The following is a 24,468-nucleotide window of genomic DNA, read 5'->3' on the forward strand; positions in this document are numbered from 1 at the left end:
TTGTCTAACCTTCCCCTTCACACACACACACACACACACACACACACAGCTCCCCCCGGAGCTCTACACACCACAAATAAAAAAGGGTTTATTTAGCAGTTTATTTAGCAGTCAACAGTCCAGATGGGTCAGTCCTTTTTCACTTACATAATTACTAAATGTGTGATCTAGACATCTGGAGAAGTTCTAGATGTGATCTAGATATCTTAAAGCATTTTATACCTTTCTGGTGACATTCCAACACACGAGAGTTATTGAAAGCCCCCCATAATGTCCCAGTGTTTCTGTTTTGTTAAGGTCTGTCCTCAATACAATTTATTCTTTTTTTTATGATTCAATCACATTTATGTTTTTACTCAAAAAAAAGAACAATACTTGTAACAGGTGTATGAGTGTGCAGACCCTTTAAAGCCTTCAAGAACTTTCTCCTGATGCCAAGGTTCCTCACAAATTTAAAACATCTTATCACCATGATACTTTTATTTAAAAAAAATATTATCCAGCCAAAAGAGGTTCTACCGTGACACCGCTTAAAGAACCGCTTGCTGCACCATTATTGCCAAGAGTACAATGATAAAATAGAAGCTGTACGCTGTACATGGATAACTAACACTAAGTCATTGTAGAGTGTAAACACTGAGGCAGTGGTTAAAGCACTTGTGGTTGTGGGTTTGATACTTAGGTCCATTAAGCATCTAGCATTGGCCTTGAACGAGGCCCTTAACCCTTTCTGTTCCAGGGGTGTTGTGGCATGGGTAACTCTGCACTCTGTCTGATTTTAAGATGTGATATGGGAATATATAAATACACTTTATCAAAATGATGACAAAACATAATATCTATAATAGTTCATAGTAATATATATATATATATATATATATATATATATATATATATATATATATATATATATATATATATATATATATATTCATCTGTATATATTTTAATATTTACTGCAAAATATCTGGAATATGACCAAGAGAGTATTATCAAAAAGTCCCACCAATAGACGAATAAAACGAAACTAAAATTCTATTTGTTTGGTCAACAGGTGCAAAGAAGTCATTGCCCCCAAGAGGATTACAACATTAATCTGACTTTGACCACAGCAGACATTTGGCAGCATGTTAATTTTTGTAAAGCTCTTAGAAAAGGCTGGTGATCAATAAGAGTGTCACAAAGTCATTTGCAGAAGCAGATTATTATCTAAGAAATTATTATCTAGAAATCATATAATATTACATTATTATACTATAGTTTATATCAATATTATCCAAATATTTATATTATCCAAATATATATTTATAGCTTATGTCTATCAGATAGACTAGACTAACACCATCCACTAAAGCACAACTGTGATGCTGAGACTAGCAACTTTGTTGATGACAGACAGACTAGATTTTTTATAGAACTGCTGATTTTCTGGGAAGAACAAAATAACCAAAAAAAAAAAAGAAGTGAAAGTAAAAGCAACCAGAAAGCACAGATTGTTTCAGTGCTTGGTACAAACTGTGTGGATGTGCTGAGTTGTGATTTGATTTGTTTTAAAAACATTAATATATATTTTCTCTTTTTTTTGATCAACTAAGTCAATTTACATTGTTGTAATATACTCCATATTACCTCTGTGGTAAAGCTTAAAAACATATATCAATTAAACATTATTTAAAGGTACATTCTGTAGGAAAAAAAGAGCGAGCGTGTAAAATAGCTGGAGCGGTCCAATTTCAAAACATCACAGAGAGTAGTCTGCTACATCCACCTCTCCCCAGCCACAGCGCTACATCGGGTTGCCAAGTTGGGCCAGGCTGAATCTACACAATCCAGTGAAAGACTCGTTCAGTAACTTCTAACATGGTAAGAAAATCATATTATAAACCGGCTCATGTGAACTTTATCCGTAGCTAGCTAAACTAGGCTAGCTGTGTTAGCCTAAGCCAAGCCTGTTATACCTGAAAAATCCCACTGCTCAAAAAATACACACCCCAGAGCTGGAGTGGAGTGGAGACTTCACAGGTCCTAGTAATTTACTGCTAAACAGCTACTGTAAATAGCCAGATAGTTGCTAGGGATGGCCATAAGTAACGTTTACCATTAACCGTTTTGGAAGTAACAAGTCACTCAATATATAAACACATTAAGAGCTAATCTGAGTCACTACAGAGACTAACTATCCGTTTCTGGCATATATTTGCGAGTACTCATCACCACCGAGGTAATAATCAGATGTGACACGGCTGCTCCTCCGTTGTGACTGATTGCAGCTCACCTTAAAGTGTGTAGCCTGATTGCGTTAGCCAGCATATTCAGATTACTTTAGCTAACCTTGCTAACCTATCTGTCTCTCTCAGATACCATCTGCCTTTTTATCCCAGATTCACACAGATCACTGATATGAATGTGAACACTGAATTTTTAAATTCATTTAAACACCAGTCCCTAGTAAGCACATCTAGTGGTGGTGAAAAATTACCTGACTAAATTAGCTAGACAGTTAGCTTAGCAGCTCTGGGTTGATCTTGTAGTCTTTTTGAGCTTATGTCTTCTCCACCTTTCAAACTCACTGCCAATATTCACTCTAATTATATTCCTTCTTTGGTCACTGAGCTTTTTTGAGAGATGCTGAGGCTTTTTAAGCTGTTGAAGAGTAACTGTTTATTTTACCATAGGACCCAGCTGCTTGGCCTCATGCCTAGGGTGTAGAGCTAGTGAAATGTGTGGTGCTGCTGTGTCTGACATTTTATACCAAGTGTATTGAAATGGCGTCAGTTTAACTGGTGATGCTACACCTTCAGGACCCACAAAAATCCCGTTGGTCTCAACAGACCACTCAGTACCCTCCAATTCTGTCTGAAATGTGTCATGGTAAGTTAAGTCTCCCCTACATCATAGAACAGGGTGACATGGAATGGCTCAGGCCTCGGTGCATAGGGTGCCATGGCTTTGATCCAAGGCGACCCTTGTTGGAACAAGTCAATAAATGGTGGTGTCGTGTCTCTGAGTTCAGACAATAGTCCCCAGTAAATGTCCACTGATTCGTCTTGCTCTGGCCGTATCAAGTACATTCCATCAGTGTACCCCATCACCCCCACAGTCTTTTGGCCATCCAGCCATGTAAGTGTAATACCGTCTGGTTGGCACAAAATAGTGACTCCCATTTTCATTAGCAAGTCTCTACCACAAATGTTCAAAGGTGCCTGTGGTGCAATCAAAAACGCATGTGATACCGTCTGTGTACCGGTGCTTACTGGTAGCTGTTTTGTTTTTGGCAGTGACGTCGGTGTCCCCGAGAAGCCCCTAACCTGCACAGTCTGTTTGCTAATTAGGTGTGCTGGTAATACTGTGGTGATGGCTGACCAAGTGGCTCCCGTGTCTACCAGAAAAGGGATTTTGGAGGCCCCCACAGTCAATGACAGCATGGGTTCTGCCCTTGCCCTGCTGACCTGTTGCTCTAACTAATCTCTTATATCCAAATTAGATCTTACAAACACTTCCAATTTGCACGACCAAGTTTACCACCAGACACACACTATGTCTCATGCATGCACACACGCTCATGTGCACACACACAAACTCAAACACTTCTACTTCCACTCTCAAAGACCCTACCAAAGTTAAAGATCAGCACTAGACACTAAAACAACCCAGCTCTGGAGTTCCATCATTGTACAGACCATATTTTACTGCTTCACAGCCTAAAGCTGCTGCTTTAAACGCACCTGCTGTTAAACCTCCCACTGAATGCTTCCTGCATATCTTCTTATATTGTATTGATAATACTATATAGATAATAAATAAGGAACAAACATTTGGAAATATATCTGAATCATGTTTATTATTATTGCTCCATGCAAAGTTTTAATGATCAGCTGATCTATTCTCCCATTCATCTCCACACTGATTTATACAATATCAGGGCCCAAAGTTTTAAACTCAGCACAAACTACACATAATGTGGCTTCTGTGTCAGGAATGGTTCCATATTGATGTATTGGGCTTTCTTGGGTTACTCTTGCTTGGACTTTAGAATCACTGTTTGTGGCTATATTATTTTACCTGCCACTTTGTTTTCTGCGGTGTGCTATGTATTAAGTAATTATATTTCTGACTTTTTTCAGTTCCCAAGATTTTATAAAGACTTGATTTCTAGATTTAGTTGATTTTATTAAGTGCTTTAAGAATTGGGATAGTGGAAAGTGATTATTTTTCTCTGTATCAATCGTTCCATTACAGACAATAATATTAGCAATATCAATAAACAATTTTATGCTTTGCTTTGTTCTTGTTATTATAGCAAATAAAATCCGAACAATGCTTTCCATTTACTGATCAATATGTTCAATATGTATTTATGCATATGCAATGCACAGCAGACTGCTTTTCACAATTATCAACTATACATCTATTTCCTTAAACAATTTGTCAAGCCTCACACATTGTTTTTCTTGTTCAAAAAATGGCTTACATGTTGAATAGTGAAAGTTTAATTTTGTGAATTCTAAAGTGTCTACATTTCATATTTTAAAATTAGGATTGAGTGTGTCTTAAAAGCTAAAACTTTTACAATATTGCTGAAAGTAATTGCTCATCTGCATAGTGGTTGTTTTAAAACCAAACTTTAAAAAGATAAACAAGCTAAAAGTTAAAAAAATGCTCTATATCTATAAAATAATGATTGGTCAAAAAAAATTAGTAATAGTGGTGAGGGATGAAAAAGGTAATAGGTTTAAAAAAGATAAAAAGTATAAAATAATTATTGGGCAAATAATGGTGGTAATAATGATTATCTATTTACTGGGACGGCTGTTAGACGGTCTTTCATGTGTGGGTTCTCCTGAATATTCAGTACTTTGTAATAAATACTTGGTTTGCTTTCAACTTCACTCCACCTGTCTGTGACTCTCTATCAAACGAACACGTAGGGGAGTTGTACCCCGGATGAGGGATGGGTGTGGACCCATCTTTCATTTTCTTTTCTACAACAATGTGTAGCAGCTGAGGTTTAACTGAAGCAGCTCTGCTAGCTAGTTTCTGTCCTGTGCCACAGATCGCTAGCCGTTGGGTATCGTACTGGCAACCAGTCTCCTGCCAGTCTAAACTGGTGGAGTAAGTGTTGGGGAAGAGCAGAGGACAAAACTAACACAAATATCTGGGACGGAGTGCATACCTAAAATAGGAACGTACTGCTGAAGCCCTGCTGACAAGAGCTGCCAATACTTTCACTCAACATGTTTCGTTAATATCTGATGATACATCCTGATCATTTTATCATTTACTACTGACAATTTGTTACATATTGGTCCTTTAATGAGCTAAGTGTTTGTACATGTGTGGTCAAACATGTTTAAAAACTATATAAAGGCTTGTCACTGCGACATTTGCCTTTGGGGTTTTCACCATCTTTGTGTGGTGGAGTGATTTATGTATTGCTTATGGAACATGCAATTAGGGGAAACAATTAAGCAAACCAGTCTTCCTTACATTTTTAAGAATTAAGAAAAATGTCAACATGCAAAAAGGCTATGTCCTTCTAACATCACTAAAATTCTAATACTGCATTTTATACATTTATTCCAAATTTTAAAATCTGTAACCATTCCTCTGAGCCAAACGGTTAATAGTTCAATCAGTATATAGTACAACAAATGTTCCTGTACTGGATACTGGAGGATTTTAATTTACATACAATATGAATCTCTAGGACTTTCTGAGGGTAAATTAGTTTTTTTTTCTTAAAGAACTGGAGACTTTATTTCTTCAAGACCAGTTTAATATATTTTACTACACACAGTTCAGGACTGCACTGTACCATAACAATAATTCAATTTCATTATTTGAATAATTTTATTCATTTTTATAACATTATTAGGCGTTTTACATAAATGCATTGCTTCGTCTTTCTGGGCCTTTGTGCAGCTTCTATTGTGGCCATGCAATAACAGAAAAACAAAGACAGGAGGCAGATGTTTTACTTGGCGCTGAACAGTAATGCACTTTAAAACACTGCTAAAGGTCAGAGACAGGCACAGAAAGAGGAAGGGGAGGAGAATGAGCTAGAGACACAGGCCTGTGGTTTTCATGTTGTTTTTCTGCACCATGAAGGCCATGATAACTTCATCAGTTTTTTTCATGTTGAACACACAGAGGATTGAGGTGTTTTACTGGTATGATGTGATTGTGGATGGTCTTACCCTGAACCTTACCTACACTCTAAAAAACTGAATCTAACAAAGTTCAAATTAATATTTGAATCAAACGGATTAAGTCAAATAACTAAACAAACGCCTGAGCAACAATACATTTAAGTTATTTTAGCAAGAAACAAAAATAAATTGTGTTGGTTAAGTTGTTTTTTAAATAAAAAAAATGTGTATCTGTCCCGCATACCTTCTGAATCTTTTATTATTCCTCTACACTGTCTGTCTAAACAGAACAGATTTTACTCAGGTGATTTTAAATTCATCCTTTTACTCAAACTCTCAATCACTATTCACTTTTCTGTGGAAAAGAAACCAAACGGAAGCGATAGCGACAGACCACCACTGTAAGACTGTAAAGTACTGTAGATTTAGTCATTCACTCGTGGTCACACTGTGAAGCCACATTCTTCCTTGTGGTTTACATCCTGAACAATGTAGTGTCGCAATGTGTGGGAGGATTACACACAACAGCAGAAGAACATTTCCAACGAGAGAATTACTGCAATAAAATCAAGAAGAATTAAGAGGTTGCTCCCAGTAAGTAAGGTAACAAATACTTTGTTACCTTACTTACCTAGACATTTTGGTTATTTATACTTTACTGGAGTAATTCTTTATCAAACGACTTTTTACTTCTACTCTTTACATTTTCACACAATTATCTGAACGTTCTTCTCCTGACATTTTAAACAGCCTCGTAACTTTATACGAATAGAGTGAATTTGATTGTGGTTAAATTAGAAATAAAAAACATATACCATTCAGACTCAATATTGGTTTATACACGATCCATTACACCTGCCCACATCATGTCACACTCCAGCTGGAACATAGCAGATGTATGTAGCCTAATATAAGGACCATGGCAGAGACTCAAGAGAACTTGAGCCAAATGTCCAAACTAAGCTTCATCAAAATATTCCCATTGTACTAAAATGTATTAATTAAAGGGTGGGGTAGTGTACTTTAGGACTCTGTGACATGGACTAAGCTTTTGTCCTTAATGGGTTTTTTCCTTACATGACTTTTACCTTTATACTTTAAGTAGTTTTGAAACCAGTACTTTTACACTTTTACTTGAGTAAAAAGCTTGAGTTAATGCTTTAACTTCTACAGAAATATTTTAAACCATAGTATCTAATACGTATACTTGAGTAAAGCAAACTGAGTAAAATTGTCATAATTTAAACAAATTCCTAAAGGAACTTGCAATGCAAATGGAACATCTTATTATCCAGCATTTACCAGTAAAGGAACTGAAGCCTATGTGATATTCTTTTCTTTTTGGTCTTTTGGTCTAAAATAATACTCCAGTGTGGTAGGTGACTAACAGTACAGCTGCAGAGTGAGTAACAACTGTCTAGATGCTGAATCAGAATGAAAGAAAACAGAATTCAATCAATCAAAGCAACTGCAGACAAAATGTAAAGGAATTAACCAGATATGTAGGTGGAACATTGGTGCAACAAGCAAGGCGGATTTGGAAGTTCTGGGGCCCCAAGCAATGTTTTTTTCCAGGGGCCCTGATCAAATGGATTCGTCAGATGTTTTATTTCTTGCTGCTGTGAAAAAATTGGTGAGCTTTGTCAAGCTTTCTGTGCTGGACTTCCTTTCCTTAATTTTCTTTCTTTTTTGGGCACTGCTGGGATAAGACCATTTTATGGTTGTGCCGAAGTCTACCTCACCTGGCTTAACTTGCGTGTACAATAAAGAAATAATGCGTTTCGTTTTTTTTTTCTTTATTTATTTTTTGCCATCCTTTTGGCCAGCAGGGGGCCCCCTGATCCCTGGGGCCCCAAGCAATTGTGTGGTTTGCGTGGTGCTAAAATCCGCCCCTGGCTACAAGGGCTTGGTAATGTGGGATTGGTCCTTGCTCTAGTCATTGTTTTTTAATTGGTTGGTGCTCCTTTTGTCCTCTACCTTGAAACAAAATAAACCACGCACAATCACACACGGTAGTTAAAGGTTCTGCTAAGCTGCCCCTAGGTTTTGTGTTGTAACCTCTGTCCCGGGCCTGTTCATAACTTGTATCCAAAAATTTTAAGTAGACATCAGACCCACCCCAACCCTGACCAGGAAGACGTGGAAAATAAAAAGGTAGATGTATGAACAGAGACAAGTGGAGACAATTACTGCCCAGGCAAATAGTGGTAGAAATAAAATCACTGTATCTGAAATAATAGTTTAGGGCTTTGGTCCGGGGCTGTAGACTTTTTAGCTAGCAGCGAAAGTCATATAGAGCAGAGATGGGGAAGGAGGGTCATCCTGTAGGACCTTAGGAAATGTGTCAGCTTCACTGTACCAGTAATCTGTGGAAAAATAATATCTGCCTAGTACATTAGAATCAGTTTCCAGTTAGACTGGTATGATACATTTCTTAGTCTGTATGATCTCATGCTTCCATGCTTCCGTACACTGTAAATATACAAGATTTTTAAGCTAAAAAAATTAAACTCTCGTTAATAAAGTTTGGATTTTCTTAAACGATACTTAACTATTTTGGGTTAGATGAACATTTGTTTAGTTATAATCTGCACTGATGTTGGATTTATTCATTTCTGAACAAGTGACCTCTAGGGTTTGTTTGTGCTATAAAAGCAAGTTTTCCTTTTCTGCGTTGGCTGTGTTGGTTATCGGCCATTTTGTTGGCTCACTATTGGCAGGCAGTTAATATAAACTAATTGAAGAATAAAACTTGACTTAAATATGCAGAATGTTATATACAAGCAATTTCCTTCCTTCATTCCTGCTGACCAATGGAAGGCAGAGTTCAAAATGGCTGCAACGAAGAGGGGACTATTTTCACACTATGTGCTGTATTTTCAGTTTCTTTGATTTTACCAAAGAATATATTGGAATATAATCAAGAGGAAGGTGGATGATCACAAGCCATCAAACCAAACTGAACTGCTTGAATGTTTGCACCAGGAGTGGCATAAAATTATTCAAAAGCAGTGTGTAAGACTGGTGGAGGAGAACATGCCAAGATACATGAAAACTGTGATTAAAAACCAGGGTTATTCCAACAAATATTGATTTCTGATCTCTTAAAACCTTATGAATATGAACTTGTTTTCTTTACATTATTTGAGATCTGAAAGCTCTGAATCTTTTTTGTTATTTTAGCTATTTAATTATTTAAATGGCAATATTTGTATTTGTAAGTTGGGAGAAATGCTTAATGCTTAATGGTCATTTTACTCAAACATAAACCTATAAATAGCAAAATCAGAGAAACTGATTCAGAAACTGAAGAGGTCTCTTATTTTTTACCTGAGCTGTATATTCAACTTAAACTTAATTTGTTCAAACTACTTAAGTAAACTTATCTGGGGTTTGCTTTTACAGATTTCATGTACAAATAATGTGGATTTTACAAATACACAACATTTTCAGTGTTTCCAGGTGGTGTGCTGAATTCTGCCTCTTTCCTAGAATTTCCTCTTTGTGGACATATAATCCTGTTTTAAGTAAGGGTTAATATACAGTTACAGAATATACAGAAGTCACCAGTATAATCTGTTGTACCCGTACTGCTGCATGATATGCGTGAACGCCAAAGAAGGTCAAATTTCGGCACAGCACCATAATCAAAAGTCAAAATCGAACTCTTTTCTTCTGTATTGCTTAAGTTATTGATGACAACCAGTCTCAACTTCCTTTCATTATTCCAAACCACTGAATTATTGAGAACAGTGGTTTCACACTGAAGACGAACCAACCATGGATCAATTAATCCAGACTAAGACCACCTCTTTTAGCCCAACTAAAGTTTAGTCCTTTAGTCGGGTCCTGGTTCATAGCCGTGGTTCATAGCACCTTTCACAACTGCTATTTTTATTTGGACCAAACTCAACAGCCAAAATTCCAGTTCAAAAAGGCTGGTGTGAAAGCCCCCTACTGAAAAATTTTGAGGCAACAAATTACCCTAAATGATTTGAGTAAACTTAACTCATGGGGGTTTGATGTGTAGTATTAGGTTTAGAGATTATGCATGATACTCTATGTTCAATTTAATTTAGTTCAGTTTAATTCAGCTCAGTGTAACTCAACACTGTAGATTTCAGTTAACAATCTGGACACACATGGTAAAGTACTGAACTCAAAACAGGTAGCGTACCTCTCTTTCTCTCTCGGGGGTTAGAGTTACGAGAACGGAAAGAAACAGAGCGAGCAGGAGAGGAAAAGGGGCAGGGGGGTTTCCACCAGTCATGCATGAGGGGGGAAAGAGTAGGTGAGAGAGAGAGAGAGAGAGAGAGAGAGAGAGAGAGAGAGAGAGAGAGAGAGAGAGAGAGAGAGAGAGAGAGAGAGAGAGTAGACTTTAGGCAGGTTTCCATCCAAACCTTTCGAAAAAAGAATGCGCAATTTCCAAATTTCGGCAGGAAAAAATGCGAATTAAGCCGTGTTTCCATTCACTACAGTTATGCGAATAAACTTTAGATAACGTGGGAGAGGACGCCAAAAAAGCATGGAGAGGTTTGATTCTGTTTTTGCTCTGTGCAGAATTATTTTCGTGTCCATTTGCCATCTCTACATGGTGATGATGTTTGCTGTTCAAAGACGCCGGGCAGGACGAGCACTGGAAACGTTATTAAGGGCGGAAATCTCGGCGCGACCACTTCGACAGCCACCGTATACCTGGGAGCGCAAACGAAACAAACTGTTCTGGGAGAACATCGTTCAGAGCCATTTTTCTGATCAGCTTTGGATTCGGCATTTTAGAATGTCCAAAACAACTTTCGAAAAGCTGTGCGTCATGATTGGACCATATGTAGGGCCACGTATTTCCAGTCATCGCCCACCTGTGCCAACTGATAAGAGAATCGCCATCGCCATATACAAGCTGGCCACCTGTGCTGAGTACAGAGTGGTGGGTGAAACATTTGGTGTAAGCGTTACAACAGTCCATCGTTGTGTGTACGCTGTATGCCAAGCAATACGAATAAAACTAATGAACCGGTACATTGCATTACCGGACGCGACGGAGGCGCGAGAAATAGCACAGCGCAATAACGCGGCGCACCATATACCACAGGTGATACGTCATTTTTTATGCGAAAAACCCTTTTCCATCCAGTTTTTCCGAATTTTGGCGATGCGATATTCTAACTTTTCCACCCCCTCCTAGCGTAAAAATCGTTTTGCGATATTTGGGGCTTTTTTCGAATTTTTGACTTTTTCCATCCAGCTTTTTTCATGCGCATTTTCAAAATGCGCAAAAACTTGGTGGATGGAAAACCCTCTACTAAGACAAACGAGAGACAGAGATTATGTGCTTGCGGTGGACAGACTGACGCAGAGAGGAAATAACACAGTGGTTTGAGGACGACAGAGAGAGCAGACACAGTGATGACACACAGAGAGACGTAAAACGCAGCTGACAAATTCAAAACCTACGAGGAACAAGTTTAAAGAAAGAAAGGTGAGAGGGAAAGAAGCAAAAATAACAAATAAAACAAACTTCCACATTACTGGAAACAACTTTTTTAGCAAGGATTGACTGAAGGAGGTCAAGAACAAGTGGAGTGAAGACAACAAACCAACAGTCCAGCAATGACTATATCCTGCTCTTCTGAAGAATTTGAGCATGAGGGACAGTGCTGTAAACGCTGCCCAAAAGGTAAGAATTAGAAAAGCATAATTAGAAATAAATTAAATTAATCTTTATTTTTCAAAATGTATGACTTGAAGAGTTTAGCTAGCATATGCTAAAAAGTAAAATGATTTTCTGTTGAGATCTGGGCTCTTTGCCATAGCAGGAAGTGCTCTAGCCTAAACAAAAGCGCTGAAATGTAAAACAAATATAAGAATCAAAAAGTTTTCAGCTTAGAAGGATTTCCATCCTGTTATGTTACAGGTCAAACTGATCCATTTTAAAGTTTGAAGATAAAGGAAAAATAGTTAAAAGTACTTTTTTTCAGTATGAAATGTCTTATGCTTGCTCTAATTAGTGTAATCAACATGAAAATGGTTCATGTCACATATTTGCAACCACTCCCTGCAAATACAAAAAGTAAAACAAAATCGCTATCTTATGTTTCAATGTTATGTAAAACTATTGCATTTTATATGTTGGTCTTTCAAATGTAATAAAGTAGTATAATATTTTAAAAAGTTTGAACATGTATTTTTTTTATAAAAAAAAAAAACAAGTAAATTATCCTAATTAAACCATTACCTGTAAGAGGTAAGGAACACCATTGCGATAAATATTGATAGAATAATTAGCAATGGCGTTAGTAATAAAATATTGAAACACTTTTTGTTAGGGTTTTTTTTTAAACACACATCAGGTCAAATTAAGCCAGGAACACCACTGCGGCTAGTGACAAATTAACATAACAGAAGGGGTATTACAGATATACTGTATATTTTGCTAGTTTAAAGGGTTAATGTATCACTTTCTTTCACAGGAAAATATGTTTCAGTTGAGTGTAGCAGCTCCTCGCCTACAAAGTGTGAGACATGTCCTCAAGGAACCTTCATGATTCACAGTAACTTTCTTCATAAGTGTATGCCTTGCACACAGTGCCATGGGGGTAAGTAACTCTTTTTCATGTTAAGTTATGTTCTATAATACCCTAAAACCTTTAATATTATGTAGCCCCAAAGGGTTCATTTGTGGGTTCGAACTACAAAACTGATTATAATTATTGCAGCAATGTCGTTATTTAAAGCGTGGGCTTACATACATGTTATACAAGGTTAATGCAGCACTTAATAAACATAAAGGTGCACCATAAAATAACTACTAAAAATAAAAAATTAAGAATCATGTATGAAGTTTGAAGAACATTTTGGGCCCTATTGTACATCCTGCGCAAGGTGAAAGCTCATTACTATCTTACAAGCGTCAACAGTCTATTTTCACACCTTGTGCGCTCGCTGTTAAAATAACATCAGAGTTAACAACAGTCAACATTCAGCCATCCAATCATGTCTTAGCCATACAGCAGCGCCGTGTGCACTGCGCAAGCTCAGTACGCATACACTCCCGCTTGTTACACACATATATGGATGCAAATCCAGCTTTTACATCAACAACAAACAGAATAAAGAATAAAATAACATTGCTGTTCCCTCAAATGAGCTGCTGGGGTACCTTCACTGAGTGAAAGCACGGTCAGTTTCCTCTGCTGAGACACACAAATATGCCACGCTGTTAAGATATCAGAGCACACCAGCGCAATTGACCGGTGCAATATAGGTCACTAAAGTAGGGCCCTTTAAGGTTTAAATAATCTTTGCTGAAGCTTCCTCACATCCACATCTCTTATAACATTTTTTAGAACTTTTTTTTACCTGTACAATGAAAAACAAAAAAAATATCTCCCTTCACTTCTTAAAGTTCTTTTATTTTAAGTGTTTTTATGAATATAGATCAGGAGAATCTCTCACTATCTTTAAGAAACTCCTGAAGACAGAGCTCTTCAAAGAGCACTTACTCTCCTAACACCCCTAACATACTAACTACTGTAACCTCATTTCCTTCTTCCCTCCTTTACTCCTCTATCCCATTATTTCTGTTTGACCTCCTTTAGGCCCTGTCTAAAAATGTTTTTTACCTTTAACTTCTATTAATTTTTTACTTCACTGTAAGTCACTTAGGACAAAAGCGTCTGTCAAATGTAATGTAATGTAATGTAATGAATGAAGAGTAAATCTAAATGCAAATTATAGTTTTTTTTACATAAAAACTTTGGTCAAATGAAAAATAATAATTTCTGGCTCAGAGCCTTTATTTTTTAAATTTATTAAAAAATATATTAAAAAAATGCATGCACTGGAAACAAAATAAATGGTTTAATGTTTTTTGTGGCATCTACATTTGTTTGGCAAAAAACGTAAATGTGTTAAACTGCACACTGTTGTCTCCTACATTTTAATAACACAAAGTCAACACAAGACATTTTGATCCAGTTTTTTTTCCTTTTAAATCGTATCTCAAAATGACATGAATGGTCGTGCCTGTCTGTTTAATCAGATAATCAGCATGAGATACAGCACTGTGAAGCGGACAGTGACCGGAAGTGTGAGTGTAAGGATGGGTTTTACTGTGAAAGTTATGAATCTAATAATCACTGCCAAGTCTGCATACCACTCACAAGCTGCCCACCAGGGACAGGAGTGTCTTCTAAACGTGAGTTTCTACTCAAACACACACACACACAAACACACACACACACACTTTTTTTACCATGAGCTAACACATTATACAGCATGTTCCATTCATATTATATGTATGTTCAAAAGTATCTAGACACCTGCTCAGCAAATGTATTAATAGGAGCTTCAGTGCAGAGCTGGGTAGGTACAGTAGACACTTTGCTATGGGTTAGTCAAACTGCAAAAAACTGAATAAATATTTTTCAGGACATTTCTGATACCCTTTGATACATACAAACATATAATCAGCTTCTCCTACTTAAAATGATAAAATGAACTGGAAGTAGGCCAGTTATGTGTGTTCCAGATGAAAAGACAAAGCCTTAAAGACTTTCATACAAACACAGTGCCACTGTAAAACTCCCATGAATAAATGCAGTAGTGTCCCGCCCCGGAGTTTTTAGAGTGTTTTTAATACCATACCATACCACAATACGTACCATTTATATTCTTATCAATATCAAATGTCCTTAAATCAATGTTGAACACAGAGGTTGTAAATGTAAAAGTACATCAACACATAAAACTTAAAGGATTTGTATTTCAAGCTCAGGATTTGTAGCACAGCGCATGCATTAATTTCAAGATGAAGATGAATAATAGATAATACCTGACTGATTTCATACCATTTTGAATACTGATAAATTGATGTGTGGTTTCATCCCTGTTTTTGAAACCTCACACTAATCTTTGCAGTGGCAGGCAAAAGTTTGGACACACCATAAAACCTGTGTTTTTCATTATTTTAACATTATTTTGTGCATAATAGATTAGTCCTAAATCATCCAAACTATTAAATTATTTATTAAGTAACAAACCAGAATATCTTGTCTGGATTTTCTCAGTCAGTTTATGAAGTAGAGTCACCTGGAATGGCTTTCAGTTAACAGCTGTGCTGAACTTGTCAAGAGTAAATGATTTGAAGAGGTAGAGCTGGTATACAGTAAGTAAGTTCTATTTGATTAATGTTGTAATCCATATTATGTAAAGAACTACTCAAAAATGTTATGATGAAACTGGCTCTCATCAGGACACCCCAGGAAAGGAAGACGAAGGGTTACCTCTATTGCACAGGATATGTTTGTCAGAGTTACCAGCCTCAGAAACCAAGAGTTAACAGCACTCCATATAAAAGCCCACCTAATGCTTTACAGAGTATTTTGGTTTGTCTAACACTTTTAAGTTACTACATGATTTCTTATGTGTTCCCTCATAGTCTGGATGACTTCAGTATTCATTTATAATATAGGAGAAAAAAAGAAAAAACAATGATTGAGCTGAATAAGAAGGTATATCCAAACTTATTGTCTGGCACTTATTGTCTAGTTTAAAACAGCATTAACATGTTGAGACATTTGTTCTCTGTAGAGAATCTGTTCACATATTTTCAGTTAGACAATCAACAATACTTGTTTAACCAATGTTTCCATATTGCATTTATAGAATAATACACAAAGTAATAATCTTTAAAAGTGGTTTCATGAAAATGAAACGTGGTGTTTTTTTTCCTCAGCCATCAAAGACACCATCTGCAGACCCTGCACATCCGGAACTTTCAGCAATGTGACAGACTACAAATCACCCTGCCTTAATTACACCAAGTGAGTGCCACTGCTCTCTTTCATACACGTGACGTGACACACTTTCATAGACACACACACACACACACATGCAGGCATAGCGTTCAGCCTTTCTGAAACCACCACCTGAAAAATAAGTTCACATTCACTTTTAATCCTTTTTTTTAGTGCATTGTCTATCCATACTATCAAACTGCAATCATACAGAAATAAAATTAATTGCCTATCAATTTCAGTTGTTACAGATAATCATAGCAAAAAATCTTTTCACATAATTTTGACTAATTTCTGTTGTTTCACGCATCATGAAAATTTGAATTGTGTTAAAAGCATCTGCCCAAATTGTGTCAATAATAAACAGCAACAACGATGCATTTCCTTCAATCAATAGCGCTGGCAAAACAACCAAAAAATTAAGTACTTTTAAAGCATTAATGGACTGAGTGAACATCTGCCTGTCTAGCAATTGGATTCATTATAGAAAATCTAATTAAAATCTTATTTGCCTCTTGCTATGGGATTTCCCATGATATTCATCTGGGTATATTTTTGTGGATTTTTTATGAATCACCATCAGCAGATGCAAAAAAGGGAAATATGTGCTGGGTCATATTCTGAGTCTGGTCAACTAATTCTAAGTTGTAATCACTAACCACATGATAAAATCAGTATAACATTCATCAGACAACACAATATTGTCACATTTGAGTTCAGAAATTCAATTAATTTATATCTTATGAAGATACATATCAATATTTAAAAAATTGCCTTTAAGAACATCTTTATGAACTCCTTAGTGTTTTTCTTAAGATTCTTTATATAATGTTAAGTTTTTTTTTTTCTACTGAAGGTTTTGTAAATTTATCCACAGGATTTCTAATCTTTCAATCTCTATCTTTCTTTCTGTTTTAGCTGTACGGCGCTCGGTCGTCATTTGAAGACAGCTGGCACAGACAAAACAGATGCTGTGTGTGGGGATTTTGTCCAGAGTAAGTCAAAAGAACTGAAATTCTCATCATAAACAAAACATTTAATTTAGAGGAGTAGATTATCATGCATTATGCACACTTTTGCTGTAGGCCTATGTTAAAAATAACAGCTGCAAAATTACTGCAATGCTCCACTAACCTGTTATATGAAGGGTAGTACCTTTATCATCATTGATATCATTGCAGCACTAACACATTTCGACTATTAATGTAAAATATGTCTTAGAGTGTAGTTACTCTTTAGGACGTATTTGAAAATTCTTTGTAATTAAGTGAATAAAGGTGCATTAAACTTTATAAAATTTGTCTTGGGTCATGGAGGATAATCCATAAGATTTTGAGCTATTAGATGTTCAGTTTGAAACCCTTAAAACATCTTTATTTTTATTTTATCTTGAGAGATTTGAGCTTAAATTTAAGATCAGTAAAGCACTTTAAACACCAACACATTTTCCATGTATAATCGTTCTTTTACAGTTGTGCTTCAAATAAAGAACTTTTGCTGACCAGATTTTTAGTTAATTATTTACAAGTCAATATTGCCTAGATTGACAGTCCTAAAAAAAAAGCTGTAAAACTGCAGTGTTAAAGACAATGCAGTTGAAAATTTGGGTGCACCTAACATTTGTGCTGGTGCACCTAAGAAAAAAAGTAAGGTGCACCGGTGCAAAACGTTAGTCTAGAGCCCTGCCTGCTCTGTCCTTTAAAAGAACTATGACTGTAATTACGTCATTAACATTTATTACTTTTGACTGATGTTTTTATTTAGAGCAATTTACATTTTCAATTTATATTATAGGTAAGGTACAGGTAGACTAATGTAGTGATAGGCTAGTGCAAGTCTTCTGAAGTCTTCCGAAGATTGATTTATGTTTGCTACTACAGCATGCCTAAGAACGACACCAGCTAAAACTTAACTAAATTGTAGAAATTATGTTTTTTTTTTTTGACTCTTTGAAGACTAAGAAGTCTCTAAGGGTTTCTCTCTGCTGGAATAAGACTAAGATCGAGAATGCAGAAGTCTATGCAGAATAGCTTTAAATGCTAAACTCAGAACACTATGGTGCAGTTTCACTGATAAAACCATAAACTTCATATGAATAATTTCACAGTAAACTGCACTTTGAGAATAATGTGAGTCACAAAGGCCAGCATGTAAATCCATCATGGAACCCCTTGTATCTTGTGTACAGTGCAATGTAATTATACTGATTATAAGCAGAATCAGAAATAAAGCAGTAAAAAGCAATGTATTATAGTATTTACTATATTGTTAGTTTAATGTGTGCAATTTAGGTATGGTGTTGGTGATTTGTCATATTCTTTATTTTACAGATTGTCACTGGAAGCTTCCTGCTGGGCTGTGGGCGGGGTTCATCCTGACAATAATCATCTCCTTAATTGTTGTACTGCTTTACAGGAGGGATAAGCGCAAATCCAAACAAAGAGGTACACCAAAGATTGTGCTTTTTAAAGCAGTTATGTATGATGTATATATGAGCTGCACCCATTGCTGACAAATATGTGTGATGAATGCACACACACACACACAAACACACACCAAACACACACCATGCTCTATTTTGGGATAATTTGGGGAGTTGGGTTTTAGGTGGGTGGAGTGAAGATTATCCAACCAGTCCTGACCCATAGCAATTAATACTCTTGTTACTCTTGAATGCAATTAAATTTTCAGAGCAAAGAACCAGAATCTAGTAAAAAAAAAAGCCTTTTTTATAATCTTGATTACAGAAAAACAACGGATGAGCACATGTTCCAATACTCTTGTCCATTTAAAGTATAGTATAATGTACAGTGTGCCTTTTAACAAGTACGTTAAAATAGAACACATATGACTTTTTGTTCTCCACTGTCAGAAAGAAAAGGTCACTACGTCAGAACACACAAGTCTTGACACACACTGACACACACCCACACATACTGACGCACACTCTCACACTGTACCCACACACACAATGCTAAACAAGGAAGTGACTGGTTGTGCTGCTGTGGAAGTGTATTTATCAATGTCACAGGTTTAATCATTTCTTCTTCTTAAAATACATTTCACTGACAGTTAAGGTCATGTCTGCTACCACTGCTGAAAATAGATTAGTCTGTCTGTTAGTCCTGAGCAGGCATTTCAGTGTGTAAATTGATGTAACTAACCCACAGTTGGATCGGTGTAAATGTTTTCTGGCTTGGTTAAGACTCTGTAGGAATGATTTCAGATTTGATGCTGATTTTCACATCATTAAGAATGAGCTTTGAAAATGCACCATATACCATATATCAGCACAACCTTCACAAGCAGCAAAGTGTTCAGTCAGCAGGTACAGCTAGTTAGGAAATGGTGTAGATATGGCACAGGATGTGGAGAGCAACAGTGACATAAGAGAACAAGAGATAAATAAGCGCAGTGTTGTATCAGTTTTAAAATATTCTGTGACAAAAACTCTTATTAACTCTTAATTGCTCTCTGTCTGTTATTTAGCAAAAACAGTCATTTTTTTCTGGATGAACAACCAAATTCATCAGATTTTAGTAAAAAATAAATCTGTGAAAATAAAAAAAAACATTCTACCAGAATTAGTGATGAAGTTGCACAAAATAGAAAAAGGCTGCAAAATAATATATACAAGTGAACCAATGAGCCCTGTTGGATCAGAAATGAGGCCCCCCACCACAAGGCTGTCCCTCAAAACTTGGCATAAGTGCACCAGACAGAAATATCAGTAGCTCTACATACAGCAGGTGTGTGGCAGGCTGGCTAGAAAGTAGCCATTACTAAAGAAAAACACATCAAATATCAGAGTGACCCAGCTATAATGTAAATGTAACCACACCAGTGACACATGGAGTGGCAATGTGAGGATGCTTTTTACCATTTACTTTTAAAAAAGTATTTAATGATCTGTGTGTGTGTGTGTCTGTGTGTGTTTGATTTTAGGGAGTGTTTCAGTGGTTGTTCAGGGTTACAGCCCCCCAATTCTACCTCCAGATATCATCAAGCCAAACAGCTCTAAACTGCAGTTTTTTAATGACGGTAAGCTGATGATGATGAAGTCATACATTTTTACATTGTGCCTCATATTTAGGGCCTTTTACAACTATAAATATCAGGCAGGCACCACTCACTAAAGTATTATTTTATATTTATATATATTCTTTTTTTGGCTACATTATGTCTCAGATACCTTCTTTAACTTTCTTATAAAAAAAGGAAAGGATATGACAATAAATAAACAATATACAAAAAAACGTTTCGAACAAAATATAGATTTCTGCAAAAAATATTCAGATTTCTTGGCTTATGATCAATCATACTTACATAGTAACTATTCACATATATTATTTTATTTACGCAAACTAAATATATCACTTTGCTCTTGGCCTTCAAGACCTAACCCTGATTTTAACCAACAAAAAAACAAGAAAATAGGATTGGGCTAATAGGATAAGCCCATTATTTCTGTGCTTTATCTATATACAATTCTGTCTTACGTATATACTAAAAAAAGTAATCACACACACATGCAAATTCTGCTAATTAGTGATGATGTCAGTAAGTGACTATGTTTCCGGCTGACTGGCTGTGCATTCAGGCTGCAATTCTGAGAAAGTGGGGAAGCCACAAAACTTCCAAACAGATAAAAAGCAAAAAACGTTTTCAAGTACAGCTTCATTATTTCTGATTTCTGTGCATCTGCTGTTAATTTAAATCTGATGCTTTGCTATCAATACAAATCTAACGTCTTGGTTTGTGTCAGTAAAACATCTCCACAATTATACGTAAACCAGAACTTTATTCAAGTATCTTCTCACTTTGAGATCAAGTCTTACAAATGTACTGAAAATGCTGGCTGCTTTTTATTTGATCATTTTATGAAAAAGGGGCCAATAGGAAATGCAGTCATGGAGCTGAAATGAATTTGAGCAGCCTGATAGCAATCTGAATTGAGGTGCTGTAAGCGGGGTTTCAGAATGAGTGGAACCGACCGAAAGTGTTACAGTGTGTGCTGACGTAAGCGCTGATGTTCAGACCCAGTGAGATGGGTTTGATAAGACCTGTGTGTGTGCAGGGGAGGAGGAGTCTTACACCACAGATGCAAATACAGTAACTCTAGCTGTTGCCTTCACACACAACTCACCCACACTCTCACAGCTTTTTGAAGAATGAACCATACGTGGGCTTGATACAAACGAGTTGGACTGCATTCTGATGATTCAGCTCAGGTTATTTCCCAGTGTATGCCACTATAATACAAAATGCAGCACTCAATATAAATAAAAGGTCAATATACACTTTAAAAACTTATCAAAAGCTTAGTAACTATTTTATCAAGTTGATTAAGAAAGAGCTAAGACAGTAAAAGAAAACATTAGGGGAAATGTTTTTTTGTTTTTTACAGTGTAAGGTGGGTAAAATTAATTAAATTTTTTGTATAATCGCCTCCACCTGCACCAGCAGCAGCATTAGCTTAAAAAAAAAAAAAGCTAAGCTAAGCTAATGCTAAACTAAAGCAAGCTACGCTAACCTAACCACAGTCCTGCAGGCGCAGCTAGCCTGCCAGTTAGGTAACCAACACCACCCAGCAAACAGGCAAAAATGCCCACAAATGTGCAGCTTTCTCATGAAGATGCGGAACAGGAGAGGAGAGTTTCAGAGTTATTTCACACTTCTAACGTTTACCAACCCCCTTAACCCCCAATTTTAACTACAAGATAATGTTGGTGGTGTTAGCCTGCATAAATCATACGGTGTTTTGAAGTTACACTTTGTTACAGTTCACTTGTGGTGGAACTACTTTTTGGCAGAAGGCACAGTCCGTATTAAAGCATATTCATTATTTTCTTCATTCATTGTGTAAAAAAAACGGTTGTATAAAAGCAACACAACATTTGAGGTTGTGTGTTATTGTGAATAACATCAAGAACAAATCACAGCCGTAATGTTATTCACGATAACACACTCCCTCTCGCGTTCTATTCCTTAATTAAAGTCTGTACTAACCTTTAAAATTGAACATCTGATGAAACATCTCGTTCTCAGAACTATTTGTTATTGCTGTCTTCAGTTTCCTATCTAGATGACTATGATTACACACTTCAATATAGTATATCTAGGAATTAGACAAGCACAATTGACTTCAGCACAAAATGGAAATAAAGTGACAAAAGCCAGAAAGTCACCAAATAAATATTAATCATTTATTTGATAATTTTTTGTTGTTTGGAGCAAGAATAGTGATCCAAATTTGATTTGCTATCTGCTCACTGCTTAAGGTGAAACTTAGTTTCACATTACATTTACTCTTTGTCCACCACGTAGACCATGTACCACTCTGTACAGCTGCATGCACATGACATGACATTTTTGTTTGTTACAAATACACATACTATTACACTCCTAACACATTTTGCATTAGATGCAGAAAAATATAATAAACAGGTAAAAAATAGTCAATGCTGCAAAAATATTTAATAGGTTTTAAGCAGCATTTGGTATGTGAGAGATGTTATTTTTGGAATATGGGTAAAGAGAATGGGCTAAGCTTTGTGTGTAAGCTCAGTTGTTGGGTGCAGGACTGTCTCATCCTTTCCTGTATTATTTTGTGCTCTCATTACATTTGGGGAGTGCAGTAAATTCAAGTCAAGCTTTGAGCTCCTCCTCATTACAAACTTTATACCTGCATTTGTTGAGAAAGTAATATTATAGGACTTTAAACAGATATGATTTCTGGTTGAAAATGACAGATATTCTATAATTTTGCATCAGTTATATGACAAATAAATGGGCTTGTGAAGTGAATGCTGAAGTCTTTATCGCATGTGAAAACATGGAAACTCACAGGAAGTGGTATGACAATGAGAAGTTCTTTGGTAGCTGAAATATAACTGACTTCCTTACACTTTTATACAGTTCTGCTTCTTTTCCAGTGTAGCGACTTTGAAAGTTCTGCCTTCACTCACTCACTGGTTTGCAAAATGTTCTGAAACATTCTTATTAGCGTAAATGAAGAATGTGAAGCCATACACATTACAGTAAATGTTAATGATTAGTGCCCTTCATTACACTGGAATGTCAATAATTTAGCAGTGTCCATTTTTACCTCACAGAGAGACACAAGTTTCGATAACAGTGACAGTAGTTTTCACATCATTAGAGACACTTTTGTCATGTCAGTCCAAAGAATATTTACCCAAAATCCTGGGGATCAACAAGATGTTTTTGGCTTAGGTGAGATGAGCCATGGATACCATTTTCGACCAGACACTATCTTATTATTGAATCATTAACACTGACGTTAGCTGCGTCAAGTGAGACCTGCAGTTCTTCAAATGTTGTTATTCTGTTTAAGTGATTTCTTGATTCTATTTTGAACTCAGCTTTATAAAAAGTGTATTTAATCACAGTTAATTTATGGGGGGGCAAAGAGCTAGATGGTTGTTGGATAGTGTGGTGGTATTTTTAGCCTAAATAATAAAATCATAATTTAAAAAGTTTTATATTTACTCAGGTAATGTTTTCTGATATTAAAGTTTTTTAATAATCTGAAAAATGTAAGTATGGCAAAAACAAATAAATCTTTAAGGGGGCAAATACAACCTATCAAGCGGCTGATGGTTTCTCTCCTGTTATCATTTGATTTTCAGATTCAATCTTCTCCAACACAGACAACTGCTGTCTGGAGAGTGATGGGATTACCATGACAACGATAACTGCATCCGAAAAATACGTCCATGAAGTCAGCTATGATCAGTTTGATGGTCTTACCTCCAGCAAGCCATCCTTCCTTCACTCTGAACCGCAGGAGGACGAGTGGCCTGGAGCCTGAAGATGCCTGATACCATAACAAAGAGTTCCACACCAAGAATACAAAATCTATATGTATCATTCTTATGTTCACATAGGTTTCAACATATTTCATTTCTCTCATTCACTGCATTTGTGTATAATAAATATTTTCTTGTAAATAACCTGTTGCTCAGTTCTTTATGAGCTTTCATTTAAAGCACCATGCGGTAACAGATGTGTAAAGTGTACAAAATGCATAAAGTACACAAGATAAACCCCAACAACTGTTAATAGGAAATAAGCACATTTACAGTGGTCCCTGGATATGTGGCTATAGTCACAGGTCTTTGGTCAATTAATATCAGGTCATTTCACATCAGCATTGATTAAATGCTCACATATAAAAGTAATGTCATATTAAATTTACAAGTGAATATCTGGTGTTTTACCCATTCTGCATTTAACCTCTTTGCATGAATGATATTTTTGTGGAGAAAAAAAAATTGCATAATATTTTGAAGCTTGAAAGTCCTTGTTAATATAGTTAAAACATATTTTTTTATTTTGACTTCTGTTAACAAGCTCTAATCATTTAAATCAGTTTTGTTGGAGCAGAGAAACACAATAGGATCTCCAGGTCAGAATTAAATCCCACTGTTTTATCATGGTGGCCCTAATAAAGAGGTCTACCTGAATGATGTTGCCCTTAGGCAACAATAAAAACATGT

General features: G+C 36.2%; 1 protein-coding gene across 2 annotated transcripts; it reads left to right on the forward strand.

Moving 5' to 3' along the window:
* The first annotated feature begins 11,455 nt into the window (after positions 1–11,455).
* On the forward strand, positions 11,456–23,922 carry LOC111196755 (tumor necrosis factor receptor superfamily member 14). Of its 2 annotated transcripts, none has more exons than XM_049480658.1 (8): positions 11,456–11,826; positions 12,620–12,745; positions 14,191–14,346; positions 15,886–15,973; positions 16,865–16,941; positions 18,277–18,390; positions 19,892–19,987; positions 23,599–23,922. In XM_049480658.1, the coding sequence occupies exons 1-8, from the start codon at positions 11,760–11,762 to the stop codon at positions 23,778–23,780; spliced, it is 906 nt and encodes a 301-aa protein (XP_049336615.1). In that variant the 5' UTR covers positions 11,456–11,759; the 3' UTR covers positions 23,781–23,922. The 2 variants fall into 2 exon arrangements, with proteins under 2 accessions (XP_049336615.1, XP_049336616.1); XM_049480659.1 differs by having other exon boundaries at positions 14,194–14,346.
* The last annotated feature ends 546 nt before the right edge of the window (positions 23,923–24,468 follow it).

The sequence above is a fragment of the Astyanax mexicanus genome, chromosome 6, assembly GCF_023375975.1.
Source record: "Astyanax mexicanus isolate ESR-SI-001 chromosome 6, AstMex3_surface, whole genome shotgun sequence".
In the NCBI taxonomy this organism is placed as follows: domain Eukaryota; kingdom Metazoa; phylum Chordata; class Actinopteri; order Characiformes; family Acestrorhamphidae; genus Astyanax; species Astyanax mexicanus.